At 37.9% G+C, this 19,545-nt stretch overlaps 1 protein-coding gene across 3 annotated transcripts in view; it reads left to right on the top strand.

Annotated features, from left to right (window-relative positions):
• The window catches only part of PRRG1 (proline rich and Gla domain 1), a 31,359-nt gene that overhangs the window by 4,807 nt on the left and 7,007 nt on the right, over positions 1-19,545 (top strand). For 2 of the 3 annotated variants that reach the window (XM_071812048.1, XM_065859880.2), the window contains exons 2-3: positions 12,416-12,465; positions 16,649-16,809. In XM_071812048.1, the coding sequence (XP_071668149.1) occupies positions 12,416-12,465; positions 16,649-16,809 (211 nt within the window). The remainder of the gene's footprint in view (positions 1-12,415; positions 12,466-16,648; positions 16,810-19,545) is intronic. The other variant, XM_065859889.2, reaches the window with a different exon arrangement.

Here is a 19,545-nt window from a genome sequence, read left to right as displayed (position 1 = left end):
TTAAAGATCACATACTCAATGTACTTTCACTTTTTCAATGCGGTGGTCAGTTTGGACCGATATGATTAGTCCAGCAGTGGTCAGATTAAATGGCACTAAAATCCAGAGAGAGTCTATGTGAAAGGTGGTATTGCAGTAGTTTATCATAGATAAAACTTAATCCTGGTGAAGTATGTTTGCCAGAACTCTAGGGTAGGTGAGATTTTTTTGTTTACACCAAGGCGTTATACCCTATTGTGGTAATTCTGGATGTTCCTGTTTTGCTGAGCTCTTTGTTTTCCTATAGTATAAGAGTGAATGCTGTGGACTGGTTTCAAGATTCAATTTACAGCAATTAATCATTAAATCCCTATTGCTGAATTAACTGTTTAATGTAACTGTCTAAAATGTAATATTTATTATAATTAGCTCTATTTCTAAATGTCTACTACTTAGCATTGAAGAATTATTCCTTTTTGGCTCAAAGTGTGAATTTGTTAGCTTGCTAGTGAGAGACAGTTTGTGGGAATGCTACCAGGAAAATTCGGAAATAGTGGCTTCATCAGATGTGTGAACTTTTGCACCGTTCTGTACGTCCAGGTTTATCAGTGTGCTGTTTACTGCCCTTATGTATATTCAGCTTTGATTTGCAGAGTATTTCTCTTCAAACTATTTGCTAAATAAAGCTGGGATGAGAAGCAACTTTCTGTTTATCTTTCTGTCTCTGGTCTTTGTTCTCGTGGCTATGGGAAAGGGTTGCATGAGGTCTCAACATAATTATTAGCAGACTCTCTTGCTTGTCTTCCTATAGATTTCCCCTGTGACAGCTGAAATTAGAACAGTCCATGACATTTTATTTCGGCACTGCTGAGCAGTTCTGAGTATCAGAAATGAAACGGTTCACTGTACTGTTTTCTGTTTGCTGTTGTTGGTTATCAGAGCTGCAGGCAGCAGCAAAATAAAGGCATGGCTTAGTCTGGAAAACTGAGTGTGTGACTTTGTAAGCAGCTTAGCTGATCTAAGCTTGCCTTACTGCCTGAAAACAGGAGTTCTTGCTTTTCCCCTCCATCCTTGCTATGTTTTGCATTCTGACTGCTTCCCTTGTGCTGGAAGGGTAGTGCTATTAATGCTGTGAGGTCAACTGAACTGGGGAGCTGATAAGTTTTAAAATTAAACCAGTCAAACTAAAATAGGCATACTGATAAGCACACAAAAGGCTTTCCACTTCGCTACCTCTGGCCAGCCTTAGGGGCTACCAGCAGACCTTGTATTGACGGAAGAGAGGGAGTGGGACTATGACTGGGTGGGGGGACTACCTGCTCAGACAGCACCTTAGCTGGGATGGATTTAAGTGCTGACTCTGAAACTCTCCATGAAGCAGCAGTGTATCAGTATCTTCCTCTGCTGACATCTTTAAAGGACAGCAGCAAACTGCTCAAGGAGGAGGAAGATACAAGGAAGTCCCTCAAGAGAGCCCAGAACCTGGTGAACCTTGGGGTCAGACTCAGAAAGGTGAACAAATTCATCTTATATCACTTATGACGAACTGTAAAGAAGAGCCACACTACCAGCTCATGAGACCTACAGTTGTCTCAGAAAAACTGAAGCGTCAAAGCACTTTCACTGTGGCCATTCTTTGATCCAACCTTTGCCAAGCGTTCCTAAAGTTTTCATCTAACTTTAAGAAAGAAATTTTTTTCCAGTGAGAAGTATATATTCATTGGAACAACCTCCCCAGGGATATGGCAATGTTTCCATCACTGCACGTTTTCAAGATGCAATTGGACAGGGTACTAGATAACCTCATCTGGGCTCCCTTTCCTGGGAAAGGTTGGACCAGATGATCTTTTGATGTTCCTTCCAACCTGGGTTGCCCAATGGTTCTGTGATTTTTTTTTTTTTTTTTTTCCCCTCAGGATGGGGGTGGTGGTTGAAGTAATCTACACCTGAAATACAAAAAGTAGAGATGCACCTACTGTGGACACCCTGTCTAGAAAGATTCTCCAACGATTTCTGCAATGTATTACATATATAAATAAATATAACAGAATTACCAGATTTTAAAAATGTCAGCAGTGTATTTGTTTGCATTAGAAGACTCCTCCTTCACATTGTTTAGGTGCTGGAGTAGGTGTACAGCTTCTTGGGAACTGGGGGGGAAACACCCTTTAAATCTTCCAAGAACAAATGTTAGATACTGTAGAGTATCTTCCAGATGTGAATAAAGTTTTCAAGAATTAACTTCATTTAAATTATGTGTATGCTTTTGACACAACTAAGATCAATTATATCTTCAAATATGGTTAATTGCACACAAATTTGATACATTAATTTGACATGTCAGTGTTAGGAACCTCAGTATGTGTAAAATTTTTCTTGCTTTAAATCTTTTAAAACTGATTTCTAAAGCTAAAATCCTTCTGAATTGTTTTTGTTATACACTTTTTTTGTATTTCCTACTCACAAGCAGAACGAGTATTGTACTAAACCAGTAGGAGAGTATCAGTAGAATTATTATTTTAGTTTTGGGAGGTCCTCTAGTATTTTCACAGTGCTGGAAAGCATGCAGAACTCTTCATAAGTATGCCCTGATACTGATAGTTTTGTGACTGCTGGAACTCGTGCAGCATCATTCCCTATGGATTTATGCTGTGTGGTTGATCATTTATAAGCTGTGACTTAAAGGTTTATTTATTTCTTCATAAATGACAAATTTGAATTAGGTGTTAATTTTTCTTCCAGTCTTTTCTCAAGTTACAATGTGTGACAGTTACAATGTTCAGAATGCCTCCATCCTCTATACTGTTGGGTTTGCTTTAGGCAAACTTAAATGAATTTAAGGTTTTCTGTTCTGTAGTAGTTGGTTGGAAAGGACCAATAAGTAAAATTGTTGAACTAAAGGACATAAGGAGACCCCAGGTAGACACTAAGCCTTTTTACTGAAGGAAAACAACCTCAAAATAGGAAAACTGTGTTCACACCCTTTGAAAAGAAATACTGTTGAAGTTTTCAATTTTTGCATTTCTTGTAATTCTTAAAGAATTGTACTCATTTAAAATAAACATTGATACTTAATTTCAATCTTATTGAACCAAAAGTAATTTAAGCTTTTGAGACTACGAGGTAAATAAGGAAGGATGCAAAACTACTTGCCTGCCAGGTTGATTTGGGTGGCAGATACAGTCTAGGAAGCTCATCCTTCCTTTCTTGGAGACCAAAGGCCTGAAGGAGGAGAGGGAGGTCAGAGGGAGAGGTACAAAGCCGTAATGCAGACCACAGAACTGCATCAGCCCACATGGGGTGCTCTAATCCTTGGTGAGGAATGGGTAGCAGTGGTAAGAAGGGAAGAAAAATTCCTTGACTCCTCCTCAAGCCCAAACATCATGCTTTATTATACTCCAGATGTGTAAATCAGCTGACATACTTTCGTGTGTAGGTTTGTTCAAATCCTACTTAGAAAAAAGAAGTGTAAGGCAGTAAAAAAGACAAGCATAATGTGTGCATCTTCATGTATTTCCGAATTCAGGTAAAGCTGATACGAGGGGAAATGGACATGGGTGTTTTGAGAGAGGGAAACAGCAGTATTTAAAAAACTCTTCTTTTTTTTTTTCCAGAGTTGTAGGGCTGTTTAGCCTTCTGTTTTACTGAGAAGTATGACTGCAGCTGTTCTGTGGGTTCTGGTGGTGTACACCTTTCTCTGTGCTCTCTTGATGCAATTTCCCAGTGTGACAGAAAATTTCATAAAGATTTGTAAAGGAGTTGTGCCTCATTATCTTTTCCCTAGTTACCATGAAATTCAGTGAGGTGAAATATGTATTTATGACTTTTCCATCACTTCTATGCAGTTTGATTTTTGGTTGACTGGAAAATCCCATTAAAACATGCTTTGAAATGCTGTCATATGTGCCTTGCTTCAGGGGAAGGCAGGCAGGGTGGAAACTTGTATTGAAACATGCTGACAGTGCATAAATATTTGGAAGAGAAGACTTTGTTTGCACGTTCCTCTAGCTTAATTTAGCACTTCACAACAATATTCCTTTTTATTATTTTCTGACTAATTTTTCTAAATTAGATGAGGTATAAGACATGGACGTGCCAAACAAGTGCTAAATATTATTTTTCTACAGAGCAGAATATTTGCCTCACCTTTGCCTCGTCACAGGAAAGCAAAATAAACTTAATGAAGTAGTAGGCTTATGTTTGTTATAAAGTTATTGCATGCAAAACAAAGATGCCACTATGAAATTATCCAGGTTTCTTTTGGCTACAGAAATGCACATTCTGAGACCTAGAATCTTTCTGTGGTTTTTTTTTTGTTTTTTTTTTGGTTTTTTTTTTGGTTTTTTGTTTTTGTTGTTGTTTGTTTTGTTTTGGTGGTTGTTTTCTTTTGTTTGTTTTTAAATTTATTTATTTATTTTTGTTTGTTTGTTTGTTTTTTCTTTAATAGCAGCTTGAAAAATACTGGTAGTTTAGCGGGAAACAGATTTTAAAAAAATAGCTACTGCTCCTTACCCTTCACAGTATTGTAAACATTTCAAGAAAAACTTCAGTGCGTTGAGGATGTTTTTCAAATGTATGAAACTGTCAGGTCTCTTTTTTCTGTGAAAAGAGTAGACTTGAGTATTGGATACAGACTGATATAGTTGGAGGCTGAATTTTGCACAGCCAGTTTATATTACTGTGAAGTCCATGAGGGTATTATTTGTGACATTTCAGTCATGGTTTTGCTTTTTAAGATGTGTTGGGGAAGAAAGTATCTGTGAGAGATTCAGAGTAGGAAAAATAGTACATTTTTAGCTTTCATCTTGTGACCTTTTGAGTTGACAAACACTGTACCTGCAATGGAATTATATTCTTGTGAAGTGACTGTGCCCTTATACTGTTGCTTGAACCTTCTCTCTTATGGACGTGATCTAAACTGCAAAGTGAAAATTGGCTTGTTTGTGATTTACAAAACACATGCAAATGTTTCATTTGTATGAAAACGGGAGAAAAATAGGGGAGAAAAAAGCTGCTTCTAGTTTATGGAGGCTGTGAGTGAAAACACACTGCAAAGAAAACAAGTCTACAACAATTCTGATACAGTTGATGTGGTTTGTTGTTGTTTTTTTTTTTTTTTTAAGAATTAGCAGATTCATTGCCTATTCTATTTCACTGTATTTTTTTAGATACATAATAGCTATTCAATAAGCAGCTATCGCTTTACAAGTATAAAAGAATTTATCAATACATTATTTAAAACTTCAGCCACCTGTAAATGCAAGGCAGGACGTACATAATGTAGTTTCATTAGCTTATTGTGTATTGACTTTGTGCATTACTTTATTATTTTAGAAACTGATTACATTTAAGAGAGGAAGTTATTGACAATATACATTATGATGATCATAAACTGGATGTTAACTTTGTAGTCTGTAATTGCAAGCTTCCACTCTTTGCGTATGGGTGGGAGGGAATGTACTTTTTTGTTTTGTGGAGTTTTTTGGCGGCATGGAGGTTGGCTAGGTTGTCTCCTAGTTCACAGATTAGGTATATGTGTCTCTTTTTTTTCCTGGTATTTTTGAGCAAACACTTTGGTAATATATTTCAGGTTTTTAGCTCTTAGATTGGGCCCTGTGGTATCCTGTGTATTATCCATGTTTAAATTCCACAGTAAGAACAGAGTGTTGAAGACATGAGACAAGCATGTAGACTACTTCAGAAATCTCACCGTGATGAAGGTTTTTTTTGTTTCTTTGATTTGATGTTTTTGTTTTGCCTGAGGGAGACCCTCAGGTTATTTCTGGTTTTTGTCAACTTATTTGTCAAAGTAGTTTTGTAGCTCTGCAGGAAGTTTTGCCAGACACCCCACAACAACCTTTGGTTCTTTGTTGAGGGGTCGTTTATCTAGAGCTTCCTTCCTTACAACTTCCTTACACTACTGCCTTGAGTGTAGTCAAACAGTACACCTTGATGCTATCTGCAGTAGCATTTTGGTTCAGATTAGGAGTATGCTTTGGAAGCAAAACTCTTAATTGTCACTGTGCTTTGGTTTACATTCAGAATAATTTCAGAGTACTCAAACTGTATTACGTTTGGATGAAAGTGAAGCAGAACATGCATCCCAAGAACATATCTGTTGCAGTCCCGGTGCTGCACAATGTTCAGGTCATGGAATCAAATGAGAGCTGCCCCAAAGTAAAATTCTCAGTGGGTGTGTGGTGTTAATGTTGGGTCCTCAGCACTGTTTTGTTCTCCACATTCACTCCTATTGTGCTGCATTCCTGGCTAATGTGAGTTTAGTCATGGATAAACATAATGCACTTAGAGGATATTATTCATGACTACTGTACTTGCTTCAGACAGAGTCCAGCTGTTCAAACCTAAGTGAGAATAGATAATATCAAAGTAGCTGACAACTTGAGTGTGATTTGGAAGCTGACACTTAAACAATAATTAGGTCAGTGAGCAGGAGAGCTATAATGAAGCTGTTTTTCTGTTTCTTGCTTTTTCCTACTTCATTAGTCTGAGTTCTCCTCCATTTTCCAACATGCTTATTCTTGTGACCCAGTCACTAATCCAAATCAGGACAATACTGTCACCCCTCTTATGTGCTGGCTGCACTCTTTCTCTATTCTCATCTCTTCAAGTTTTTTTGACCTACCAGCTTACAAAGTTCTGTACAGGCTGTGGCTGGTCCTGAGCATGGTGGATGCTTTCTTTCTACTTTCTGCCAATGAAAATGGATAATCATTTACAGCTGCCGAAAGTGCTGTGCCTCCTGAGATACCGATGCAATTGGCAAACCCCATCTTCACTTCAGGGAGAACATTAATGGGTTTTCTCTGTTCTTCTTGGTCAGCGTCAGATTTCCTTAAAAGGTATTGAGGGGGAAACAGAAAGTAGAATGGCTAAGTAACACAGTATCATTAGTTTTGTGTCCAAACAAAATGAGGATAAAAACACATCCTAGTGTGAAAGCTTTATTTAAGTGTTCACTATTCCCACTTGAAAAAAAAAGGAGAGGAATTCCCAAAGTATAGGTTTATTGTAACCTAAAGCAATGTCTTTTAGCAGTATTATACAGAAGACTGAGGTGTATGAAGTGACACTGTAGGCTGCTCAGAAAGGCATTGTCTCTTGAGGATTTGTGCAATTCTGGTTTCAATATAGATCATTACATAAGCATTCAATTATGCCTCCCAGGAGCTGGCCCAGATGATTCCCATGTGCTTCATAACAATGAAACCCACCAAAATTCTCCCTGCCAAAGGGAGAGCATTGTTACCTCTTCCAGGTCTCCTAGTCACCAAAATGTATTAAGAGATTGTTCCTGTCTGATTTTGAAGGGGAACGGAAAGAAGAGATCTTACAGCGCTCCTCCTTTGAACTGGAGAAGCGTGAAAGTAACCAGAGAATAACCAGCCAGAATAGTTTTGCAATTTTAAAACAACAAAAACCACGAAGTACAGAAGGGGTAGCAAAGTTGAAGCAGAAGTTTAGGGTTCAATGTCAGCCAGCTGAAGTTCTGTCCAGCTGCATTCCTGAGGAACCCCCTTCTCTCTGCTAACAGGGCGGTGTTCAAGAGTTGTACTCAGTGTGCTTGTCCTGTGAGTAATTATATATTTTATTGGTTTAAGACATAATGGCAATCCACTAAGTACAGGTTTCCCTTAGGGATCTGGTCGGTGGTTTTGGGTCCACGTGTAATCAAAATTAATGATAATGTTTTATAATGCTGTGATTAGATAGCATCTACAATGCAGAGATTTTTTTTTTTTTTCCAGTTCTGTTTCACTCTTATCTTTTTGCTGTGTAGTCTCAGGTGGAACAAATCTTTTGTATCCTTGTTTGGTAGTAGTTTCAAAGTGTTTCACCCCTCTTTATTCTCACCCAAATTCCCTGGAAAACCTTGCATTTCCAAGCTAACCAAAATTAATAAATACAGGCTTCTCACATGTGGACTTTTCAACCATGGACTTTCTGTTCATAGAAAAGTCAATATAGTTCTCCAACATTTGAATACATGTCAATTCTTTTGTGCACTTTTCCTAGGGAAAAAGTTATTTTGAAACAGATCATAGTAAGTAAAATTGTAGTCTTCTCTGTAACATTTTTTCCGAGGATGTAAAAGATGCATGTGGTAGAACTGGGACTTTCAGACAGGCAGGTAATACATTTTGAATAAACGACAATCAGGTAATTATTTTCTGTCTTCCTGTGTAATTATTTAATGTTTTAATTTTTCTTCTAACAAACCTCCCATGGGAGTGTTTCAGTTGTTGCACTGTATGTGGTTTGGGGCTGGGGACTAGAAAAAGTGTGTTTATTTTTAGACTGAACATCTATTAATGTTTTAGTTAGCAGTGTCCCATGAATGTACCTGCTTTCATAAAAAGCTCCAGAAGAACCTAAATATTTATAACTTAAAAAAACTGTGTAGCTCTCTATGGCATCTGGTTGTGAATTGCATCCCAGTGGTCTCATTAATTGTACAGAACACAAAACTAAAATTAACAACCCTATCCCCTGTTAGAGTTGTATTGCAGAGTGAAAAAAGCCTCTTCCTTACCTAGGCACCGTCCTGCATGTCCCTGCCCAGCTGTGAGAGGAGCACAGTGTCCTTGCAGCATTTTAAGTCCATGATAGCGCAGCATGTGAGAAACTGAGCGAGGGGAAAATACTGCTGCTGCTTTACGTTATCCTTGTTTTCTTGTAATCCCTTCCTGCAAGGACTTGCTTTGTTCTTGATGTTTTGTCTCCCTAGAACACATGACAGTCAGTGAGTGAGAACAGTGAAGGCAGTTTGAACTTGGGTACCCTTCATCAGATCCTCTGCCCTTTAATGGTACAAGCTGCACACAAGTTTCTATCAAACTTGTAGCCAGGAAATGTACCCAGAAGAGGTGTACCTGCCAACCAAATATTGTTATCTTAACAAATGCAACAACATCTTGCAGATATATTGTCTTGACCCAACAATTTTTAATGCTGAAATCAGTTAGCTTCCCAATTTAACAGATACACTGCACTGCTAGAATATGATTACTAGCTTTGGAAATGTGTATAAAATATTCTATGCTTTGTGCTTATACATAGTGAATACAAGGTTTGGGCACTTTCAGGATTGAGGAAAAAATATTTAGGTTAGTTGCGGAAAGAAGTGTACAGCTTGGTTTGTTACTTCAACGTTAGTTCCTTAAACTGTCATGCAAAATGTTTTTCCTCATTAAGACACTGGCCTTTGGTGGTGAACACAACACTGCTGGTAAATAGCACGGACCTTGTCAGGTATGTCTCCATTGCTGTTTCAAATGCTTTAGAACACATTGTATTTCCCATTGAGTCATATTTTCTACTAAAAGTGCGTGGTTGTTTTAGTTTTGGTTTGGTTGGGTTTTTTGGTTGGTTTGGTGTGGGTTTTTTATTTTTGGTTGGTTGTGGTTTGTTGTTGTTTATGTTTGTTTGGTTTATTTTGTGGGGTTTTTTTTATTGTTGGTAGTGGTGGTGGTGATTTTTTACCATTATGCTGACACCTAAGAAGGAAGTCAGAAAAGATCATTTATTGGTCAGGTACATCAGCTTGCCACTGAACTCAGAATTTGACCCACAGCCTGGCTGTCAATGCCATGCTGCCCGCCATGTTGTCACTGTTTTCAGAAGCAAATCTAAGGTGATGTATAACCTCTTGGAGAGTGTGAGTGGTAATACGTAGAAGACAGTGGAAGAGGGATTCCTGAAACAATAAATGTTGATGTTACTAGTAAGGTACTACCTATGGGAGTTTTTTTGTTCTTCCATTTGTGTATATATATGACAGACATTGCTCTGACACCAAAGAACCATCCTAGCTTTCAACAAAGTTCATGAAGACTTAAAAGCAGGAAAATAAATAAAGAATTGGGTAGAGGAATAAATGAGTCAGTAGCAAGTCAAGATGTTCCTGTAGTGTTGCCAGCCCTCTTCAGTTTTATTAGCTGGTTTGTGAAGGTGAAAAAAGATATATGTACTTGTCTGTGCTTGGTCCCTTCTTTCAAACAAGCTTTAAAATGTTTAGTCAGTTTGAACCGACTATTGGAGAGTAGAGGACCAAAATATAATTAAGTTCCTTCCCTTTAGGGAAAGGGACAGTTAAGTAGAGGGCAAAGACCCAAGTCGTTCCTCTGCAGTGGGGGAGTCTGTTCTGTGAGTGTAATGGCCATGTAGTGGCAGGGTGACCATTGCTAGTGTCCTCTGTCAGCCTTCCGCCCAGTTAGTATTTGGGTGTCATAGCTGGACGCTAGCGATGTTTTGTGGGAGCTTGGAAATGAAAAGGTTTGGAGAGATATGGAGAGAGAAGGTGGGGGAGTACAGACCAACACACATTTGTAGGAAAATTGACATAATTAGTTCCAGGGAGCTCCAAATATTTGTAATTGGTGTAAGAATCTGCTGTGGATTGTTGAAGGGAAGTTTCTGTAGCACAGCTCTGGAAAGCTGCATTTGATAATTCCTGAAGAAGAGCATACTGGTTCTTTTTGTAATGACAGAAGGGTAAAGAGAAATGTAATTTGTGGTTTTTTTGCTAATTCAGCAAATCTTTATTTTGTCACAAGCTTGTAATATACTTGCTTTATTTTCCACTGAAGAAAATAAAAGGTGTTTTTCCTTTTGTGCGGTGGTTTTTGTTTTTCTTCTTCTCTTCCACATTTTCCCCAATTTCCCAATCTGTGTATGTCATTATTCTGATGTTTATTCCCAAAGATCATGACGTACCAATCACCTCGTGCCAGGTGCCGAGGCAGTGCTTGTGCTCCTGGGTAGTCTTGCACTCTGTTCCTGGTGGGAAATGTCGCTGACATGGGGGGGGCACCTGAATCCCCATGTTTCCACCACAATTCCCAGTAGGCAAAGCTTGGAGATTTCTTCTGTGCAGATATTTGGGTTGTAACAATGTGACTACACAGAAAATGACACTAACTTTAATTTTATTCAAGAAACAAGTGGCAAAGGTGGTTTTGTCTTTGCACAGCATAGTCTGCTAAGAAAAATTTAGGCTGATAGAAGAGGTTATATACATTCTGAAGACTTTTTTAAGTCCTCTGCTCCTGTTACCCTATAATACTTAGTAATGAGAAGCTAAACACTAGGGTGATGAGATTTAAAAGTGCTTTAGTGTCTGTTGTTTATTCACATTTATTTACGTTTACAGAGGTTTGATGTGCTTCCTTGAAAATCAGTTTATTCCTCCATCCTACATGTCCTGTAGTCCCAGTCCTACAGTTTTGTTAGCAGACTGGAATGCCTTTATAGAGTTCCATTAACTTCGTCAGGAGTTACGAGTTCAGCAGTTTGCTCTTGCATGATGAATTACAGCATTGGACAGGCTGTGCTGGAAATGTTGACTTTCCTCCTTTGTGCATAGTTATCACTTTTTTACAGAGAGGTTTGCTTATAAGGTTTTGTTTGTATGGAGAATGAGGACATTAGTGTGGTATGACATGTTGATGTGTAACCTGCCCTTTGAAGTAGAACTAATGCTAACCTTTAAGAGTAGGTAATTTATTAGTAAAAAAAAAAAAAAAAACAAAAAAACAAAAAACCAACAACTTTCACCTCATGGTGTTCTACTAGCTTGGTTAGACAGCTTCACCTTTCTCGTACTTTGCTGAAAGCTTTTATTTTCTTAACTTTTTGTGTACTGACAAAGACTCGGAGAAACTGAAAAGAGGTGAAAAGAAGCCCTCAAACTACTCTTCCTGCCTTCAGATGCAGTTCTTCTTGGCTCTATGCTTGGTGGGTGCACTGAGCTTCAGGCACTTTCTTGACTTAGAGCATCTCTTGTTTGTTCTCTTTCCAAGATGAGTTCTGAACTACACATAAGTTCTTGTAGGGCAGGTTGGTTTTCTCTCATGTATTGCAAGTTCCTTTGCCAAATCGCCAGTCTTGTTCTGCCCTTGAACTTTATACAGGCATCCTGTTTTAATCAGTAGCAGACTCTAAATTAATTTGCTTGTGTTCTTTGTGATTTAAAAAAATCTGATCCATAGGTTAAAGATAATGGGTTTACTTGATTTCTGTAGAGTCAATTTAAGTCTGAGATAAGGTATAAGTCATTGCAGTGGAGGATGTAATACCTTTCAAGTTTAATTTGGTAAAACAGAGGTTGCAGATTTGTTTAAAATTATACACACCTTCTGTTTCATATTAGCATTTTTGCATGTTCTAAATATTGAAAGTTTTGAAAAAGGTTAAAACATTCACCATTTCACAAGAGTCATCTTCTTTTGGATAGTATTCGTATACTACTGAAATTAGTCTGCATGCAGTAGTGGAACAACTCAAATGAGGAATTAATCTTTGTCACAGGGTTTCCAGTACTGATATATTTGTACCAATATTTGAGAATCAAGAGAAACTTTTGCAAGTTCATCATAATTCACAGACTCAACAGGATGTTTTCCTCTTTTGTTTACAGACTTGATATTTGCAAGTTCCCTGCCTTGACAGTAATCATCATGGATAGTGGTAAGTTTGTTAACTTAGTGATGAGTATGCATTCTCTGTTATTCCCTTTGAAGTGGGCATTAACACATCCCAAAACTGTCCCCTTTTCAAAATCCCAATCAGGTTGCACAAAAAAAGTCCTCTGCAATTGAACTGGTTTTGATGTTACATATGATGCAGGTATTTGCCTCCACTAAACTGAACTGGAATCATAATACTGTTCTGACAGAAGTATTATTTGCAGGCCATGATAACCATCACAGACTCATTTGTGGAGTACTTTAGTTTTAACTGCCCATAAGCTTGTCCCAGTAACTCCAGATTCTCAGAGCAGAAGTCACTTTTTAAGCTTTATAAGTAAATGCTTAAATCATTTTTCTCCCTTCTGCCCTATGCAAATCAAATAGTTTTATTAAGATCACTTATATGAAGATTCAAATTTATCAGTAGCTGCAGCCTCAAATTTAAAATGTAATGTTTGTTTCTAGTACTTAGGGTTTTTTTTAAATCTGCTTGGGTGTTGGTTATGAGTGAGAAAAAGGCAGCCTCAATGGTGGTCTCAGTAGAGCTGGTTTTGGTGTTGAGGATGCTCTGGGCTTTGCTTTGGCAGCACTCTGTATCTCAAAATAGTTTTCCTTACTCCCTGTTCCTTCTGTCACTAAATATCTGAAGTCTGTTTTCTTTGCCTGTGACAGCCTCAACTGGCAAGCTGAGATGTATTTATCCTCTCCTGTCCTTGCTTGTCTCTTTCTAATTCTGGTTGAATTTCACCTTGCTAGAGTATCTGTTCACTATTATGATAGCACACGGTTCTTCCAGAGAATGTGTTATAGATTGATCTGACTTTCTTTGCTGTTTTCAATGATAGCAAATTAAACTAAGACTTTGGAATGTTGGTTTTTTTTGTAGCTCTCTGATGCGTAAAACTTGCTAAAAGCCAAGGATTACAGTTACACACAGAACATAAGTATGGCTGAAGAAATATGTATGCAAATGCATTAAGTTCGGTAGTTCTGTCTTCATCTATATTCTACAAAAACTTACATGTTTCTGTGTCTATCTTACATAATGCCAAAATCATAATTTTGATTTTTCTCCTTTATCTTGTATTTGCTAGTTAATCTCTGTAACAAAGTGAAAAAACAAGTTTTTATCTTGCTTCATTACTTTATTCTTGCCACATGCAATTCTTCCCTGATAATCTTCAGCTCCATAGTAACAGCTGCAGTGAATTCAGCTATGCTGTAGATTGGCTAGGTGGGCATCCAGCTGAAAGCGTTTTTTTTACACACTCCTGTGCAATTATGACTGGATGTCTATGTGATGATGGTCGTGGAATACTAAGAAGTCAAAGTAGTTTCTGCAATATGGTTCCATTATCTCTTTTTATAGGATTCATCAGGCAATGACTGATTCTCATTAAATCACTGTATTTCAATCAGTATCTCCATCAAGATTGCTTTGATCGGTGTATGTTTTTTGTTTTCTTGCTACATTTGTATTGATTTTTCAATAGGATTTAAAGTCATTAGGAATGTGCAGAGCTTTAAAAATGTCAAATCAAAACAAATACATTCATATACTTCATTTTTTTCCAGCCTTACAGGGTCAAAAGCTGTTCCAAGTCTGGACTAATCATAGATCATTATATATCAGATAAATTCAGTATGAACATAGGGTGTGATTTATTTTCCTTGGTGGGCTTTTTTTTGTCTCTGTAGACATTCTCTGTACTGTATTGCAAGAGAAGGGAGACACTTTCTGAATAGAAATTGCTAGATAAAAAAGTTGTTTTTACAGATACTCATATATTTGCTCTTCTTGAATATTGAATTTTTTTAATGTTTTGCTGTTCTTTGTCAATGCATTTTGAAGCAGAAATGCCTGCTTAGCTCTCTTTGGAAAACTAAACTGTTACCTAAAAACTCATCCCAATGTGTATCAAACATAATATTTCATAACATACTACCTTTTAAACTTTTGTTCTCAGTTTGTTTCTTTGGTAAATTGGAAAGTGCATGGAGAAACAAAGATTTGTATGTTGTTTCTGAGGGCCAGAACCTTTAAATCAGGGTATTCTCAGCTATCTGCGTTTTCTTCTTTGTTTCTTTTCCCTCTGCAAGGAGTACAAACCTGTCGTAGTTTCTCTTGTTGCTCTTTTCAGGGATGATTTCCAGCCGTGAAATGAAATTCACTAGGTTTCATCTGCGGAAGGAAGGGAGCTTGATTTATAGCGCATTATCTACTTTTTGGTGACTCCACCTATAGGCGCTCTTAAGAGCATCTGGGCTGTAGCTTGTTTTGCTTCAAGAATGACCCCAGGAGGAGCTGGTGAGCAGTAGGAGAGCACTGGTGGTCCATCCCTGTGCATAGCTGCATGATGGCTTCTTGATGTGCACAGGTCCTTCATCTCATCATGTTTAGGTGATCACTGAGGCATGCTGAAGGAAACTGACTTCTTCATGCCTAGAGAGGAGTAAGGGGAATTGTGTGGGAAATGGAAAGAAGCCATCCTTTTTTTTTCTTTCCTTTTTGAAGATATAATTTTAATATTAATTTCTATGGTACTTAGTCAGTGAACTTACACAATAGGAGATGCCCTTATGCTCACCTGTGGTGCTGTAGAAAACCAAGACTGCAATAGGTACAGTTGTAGACCTGTATGCACCGAACCTCTGGTAACATCATGTATAGTGTAATTTGTATGATGCGTGTATGTACCACATGTATTCAACTGGAAGTATAGGAGTGACTGGTGTTTTAGAGTTTAATCTTCAAATCTTGATTTAATCCTTTGCAAAAGGAAGATGACTGTCTAACGACTTACAGCAAAGCATACCACAGAGACTAAACAATTCAATCAAAGTAGATCAGCCTAATTATGGTAGTAGCCTCACTGCTGCAAAATGCCACATCTTATGAGAAAGCAGAAGTGTAGTGACCATCTTTGTAGACTTGCTGCCATCCCTTTTAAATATTCAAAGCCAGATGATTAAGGAAATGGGGGGGGGGGGGGGCGGGAAGGAGAGGAAACTCAAAAACCAGAAGACTGATTCTTATAAAATTATAGATAAATCATCGCATAAACCAGGCAGTCTCTGTCCTTCAGCAGACAGTGAGAGTTTGTCTTCATAGCATATCAGTTGTCCCACACTAGTTGTAAATGAACCAATGCAGAAATGATTGACTAGGTCAGGAAAGTGATAGGTATGTATTAGTATGGCAGTGCATTGAATTATTAGCCACGCTTGCTGGCACTGAGAGCCCAAGAACAGTGTTGTAGTAACATGATGTTCTTTCTTCCTGAGCTGACGTATCTGGAGAATTTCTGCATTATTCACTGCAGGTGTACCTCCTGGGTAATTCAGTCTGCTGGGTTTTGGAGTATTGCAGTTGCTGCATGTTACTGTGTAAAATCATTTGGTCAGGGAGTTTGAAGGAAAGCTGGAACATCAGAAGAGCTTGCTTCCAACTCTCTTCTTTGTACAGAAAACTAAGGAAAACAAATAAAGAATACCTATGTTGGAAAATTGGTTGTCTTTTGGGGTTATTTTATTTGATTCATCAAATAAGGTGAAGTTTTGTGTATGATTCAAGAAAGTAAAAGGAAAGGAGGCTACTTCCCCCCACACCTCCAAAAGGATTACTGTTTCAGGGTTGACATTTCTGGAGTAAAGGAAACAAGTCTGCTTCAGAATTGCTTAAGAAAACTTACAGACTGAAACTTTGATAAATGCAAGCCGTTCTGGTGTATATGAATCTGGGTAATATTCATAGATATTAATATCAAAAACTTCAGAACATTCTGGCTGTGATGCCCTCAGGCATCGGCAAATATCTTTTTGGATGTTCAGAAGCAGGATTTGTTTGTTCTGTGTCAGTTTCTAAGAAATCGCCTGAGCTGAGCATGTGCCTGACTGTTCTGAGCACTCTTAGGCACCAGCTTCAATCTCGTTTAAGCGTACCTGGCTGTGATGCTGAATTGAGGTCCATCGCATTTATGAGCAATAACTACTGAAACTGTAGGCCCAACTACTTAGGACAGTGAGTAAAACTAGGAAAGCCCTTTTATCATATTAAATAAAGGGGAGGACTTAGAAAAAGCTCTTTATGCCTCAAAAGAACATTTTCTTTGAGCAGTTTCGGCATGAGGTTTTGGATTTCTATTTTAGAATTGACCTTTGTTGTTTCTTCTCTTATTCAGTGTTCTTGACAGAGGACAAAGCCAATTCTGTGTTAAAAAGATACCCAAGAGCCAACACATTTTTGGAAGAATTAAAGCAAGGTGACATAGAACATGAATGCAGAGAAGAAATCTGTAGCTATGAAGAAGCAAGAGAAGCATTTGAAAATGAGGAAAAAACGGTATGTCGTGGTGTGTATCAATACTAAATTTTGGGGTGTGCTGAATGTTTGTGTTTTTTCCAACATTACATTAGATTTGTTTTTCTTTTTCACCTTTTCTTTTTCACAGCAAATAAGGTGTATAATGGAGATGGATAGACCGCACAGCAATAACTTTTGAATCCTTAATCCCATTTAAACGGAATTTGAAGGGCGTAGAAGTCTCAAAGATAATTATCTTTTAAGTGTTGTAAAAATGGGAAGCTGGGAAGAGAAGGAATATGAATTAATAACCCAACTTGAGAAAAGATGGGCAAAACTGTTGTCTGGCAGCACCATTGACCCAAATAGCCTGTGCCTGATTCTCCTGTCATCACACACTTAAGTCTGACCTGGATATCGCAAATGCAGTTGTCTTGCTTGGAAAAAATTATGGAATTGGGATTTTTATGGGGCGTATGTAGAAGCAGAGGGCACAAGTCTTCACTTATCTCATTCTTTGTGGAATAACTTGTGTATTGAATATGTTTACAAGAAGTGAGTGAGCAACTGAAAAAGCTTTCCATTTAAAATACACCTTTGAATCCCAGGTGCTTGTGTAGCTGGGCAAAGTGTTCATTGCTCAGACTATTAATAGTCTAAAAATAAGGAAACACTAATGGCCACCTTCAAGCTAAAATCTGCGAGATCCCAGAGAGTATTGTTAAACTGCAGTGATGTAAAATATGGAAAGAACAACAGTTTCAGTGCTACCGTGTGTGTTATGCAAGGGCAGTGATACATTAACTTGATAGGAATGAAGCAGATACTGCCCACACAGAATTGTTGCATAAGTCTATTGGCTTCACTAATTAAAAGAAGCTTGTGGGCTAATGGCTCTGCAAGCCGTAGCTACACATCATACCCAGCATATCTCAGATTCCTCCCCAACAAATAAAAACAGCACACAGGTTTTGGATGGTGGCATCTGACCTGTTTAATGCAATACAGTCAAGAATTATAATATTTTTTTTTAAATTCAAGGATGAAATTAGGGCTGAATTTGAGAATAGATCGAGAGTGAAAAACAGGTGCTAGAAAACATGACTCTGAGAACTTATCTTCAAAAAAAGCTTCTATCCCTTGTGTGGTTTTGCACAGGGAAATTGTACTTGCCAGGGCAATGGGTTACTGGATGAAGTGGCATGAGTGGTGTTGCAGATTTCTTCAGAATTTACACAGGTGGTGCATTCCACTCTTCACTCGCTGAGCTGTGCGTCAAAAAATGGCTATGTTACTGTAAAGGCATACCGAACATATGAAGTTCTTGGCATCTTTTTATTGGAGGTTGTACCTGGGGAGGTGGGCAAGGTTGGAATGAGAACTTCCTGATTTATTAAAATGAAGTAGTAAGATGTGCAGTGTCTCTTCAGACTTTTCCGAAGCTTTAAAGTGCATGCACACACCTGTTTTTTACCTTCCAAACTTGGCTTGGTGTGGCCATTCCTAATGATAGCTCATTGTGTAATTAAAAATAATGTTTACAATGACACTACTGTAAAATTCAAACACAGTATCACTTGTGCTCAAATAGCACAGGAAGTTCGAGTCACTAGAGAAAGCATATCCTAAACACAGTACCTCTTGCTTTGGCTTCTTTTCCCCCATTTAGGAACATTTTGCTTTGGTAGATAGAATTTCCCTTGAGGAGATATTTGGGAAACAGTACAATAGAAATAGTTAAATTTCTGCTCTTGCCACAACCTTTGTGACACAGTGGAAAAGATGCTTTTTGCAGAGCTGCTTTATTCTGTTGTTGGTAGCTTGCTAATGGGCCAGACTCTGCTAATGTGCAGTCATGCCTGACCAACCTCAGTTACTTAGGCTTTATTTAGTCCATTGTCCCCCAGCGGTATCCATCCTTACAGCCACTTAGTAAGACACAACTTCTGCATCCCAGGGGAAGGAAATTAATGCAGTAGATTAGGATCATGGTACAGTACATTGAGAGTAACACAGATGCAGTGATTTCATAGTATAGATAGACTGGAATTAAATATATAGACTGGAATTAAAATAGGGTCTGTAGCTTATTTATCTCATCATAACTTTGTTTTGTGTAATCTCTCTCTTCATATTTTTGATCTTGTCCACTTCGTTCTTTGTTTTTCTGCAGTCTTCTGGGGAGGTGCGCAACATTCAGAATTGTAATATTAAAACAATATGAAGCAGATCCCTCAAGTTATTTTTGATGCATGAGTTTTTTCTTGGAAGTTAGCATTGTGTATGCTGAGTGTACATGCAATAGCTGTCACAGAAATATTGAATACATTTAATACTGTGTGGGCTCGAGAATTTTGATAGCTTCAGAATTATTATTTAAAATGATAAAGTTAATTATAAAGATGATAATAATACTATGTTAGTAAAGGCTAGAGCAAACAGGGAAGATTTGCAGGACTTTGTGGAAAAAATAGAATATGAAATTCAGTGTTGACTAGTGTAATGCACACAGGGGAAAAAGGAATAGTCATTATATATGAGATTGTCTCTGAACTGAACTCGGAAACAAGTTCTAAATTTGACTCTATGAAGACTTGAATTTAATGTAGAGCAGTCAAACAAAAACAAAACAAAATAAAAACTTGAGTGCTAAGAATCCGAAGAAAGGAATAGGGATCAAAATGGAAAATGTAATTATGTCACACTCGCATCTTGAATGTGCCATGTGCAGCTCTGACCTCCCTTTGTCCTAAAAAGCAAATAAGTGGCTGAGGA

The sequence above is a fragment of the Patagioenas fasciata genome, chromosome 1, assembly GCF_037038585.1.
Source record: "Patagioenas fasciata isolate bPatFas1 chromosome 1, bPatFas1.hap1, whole genome shotgun sequence".
Classification (NCBI taxonomy): Eukaryota; Metazoa; Chordata; class Aves; order Columbiformes; family Columbidae; genus Patagioenas; species Patagioenas fasciata.
The sequence above is the reverse complement of the archived record's forward strand: the minus strand, read 5'-3'. Positions and strand labels throughout refer to the sequence as shown.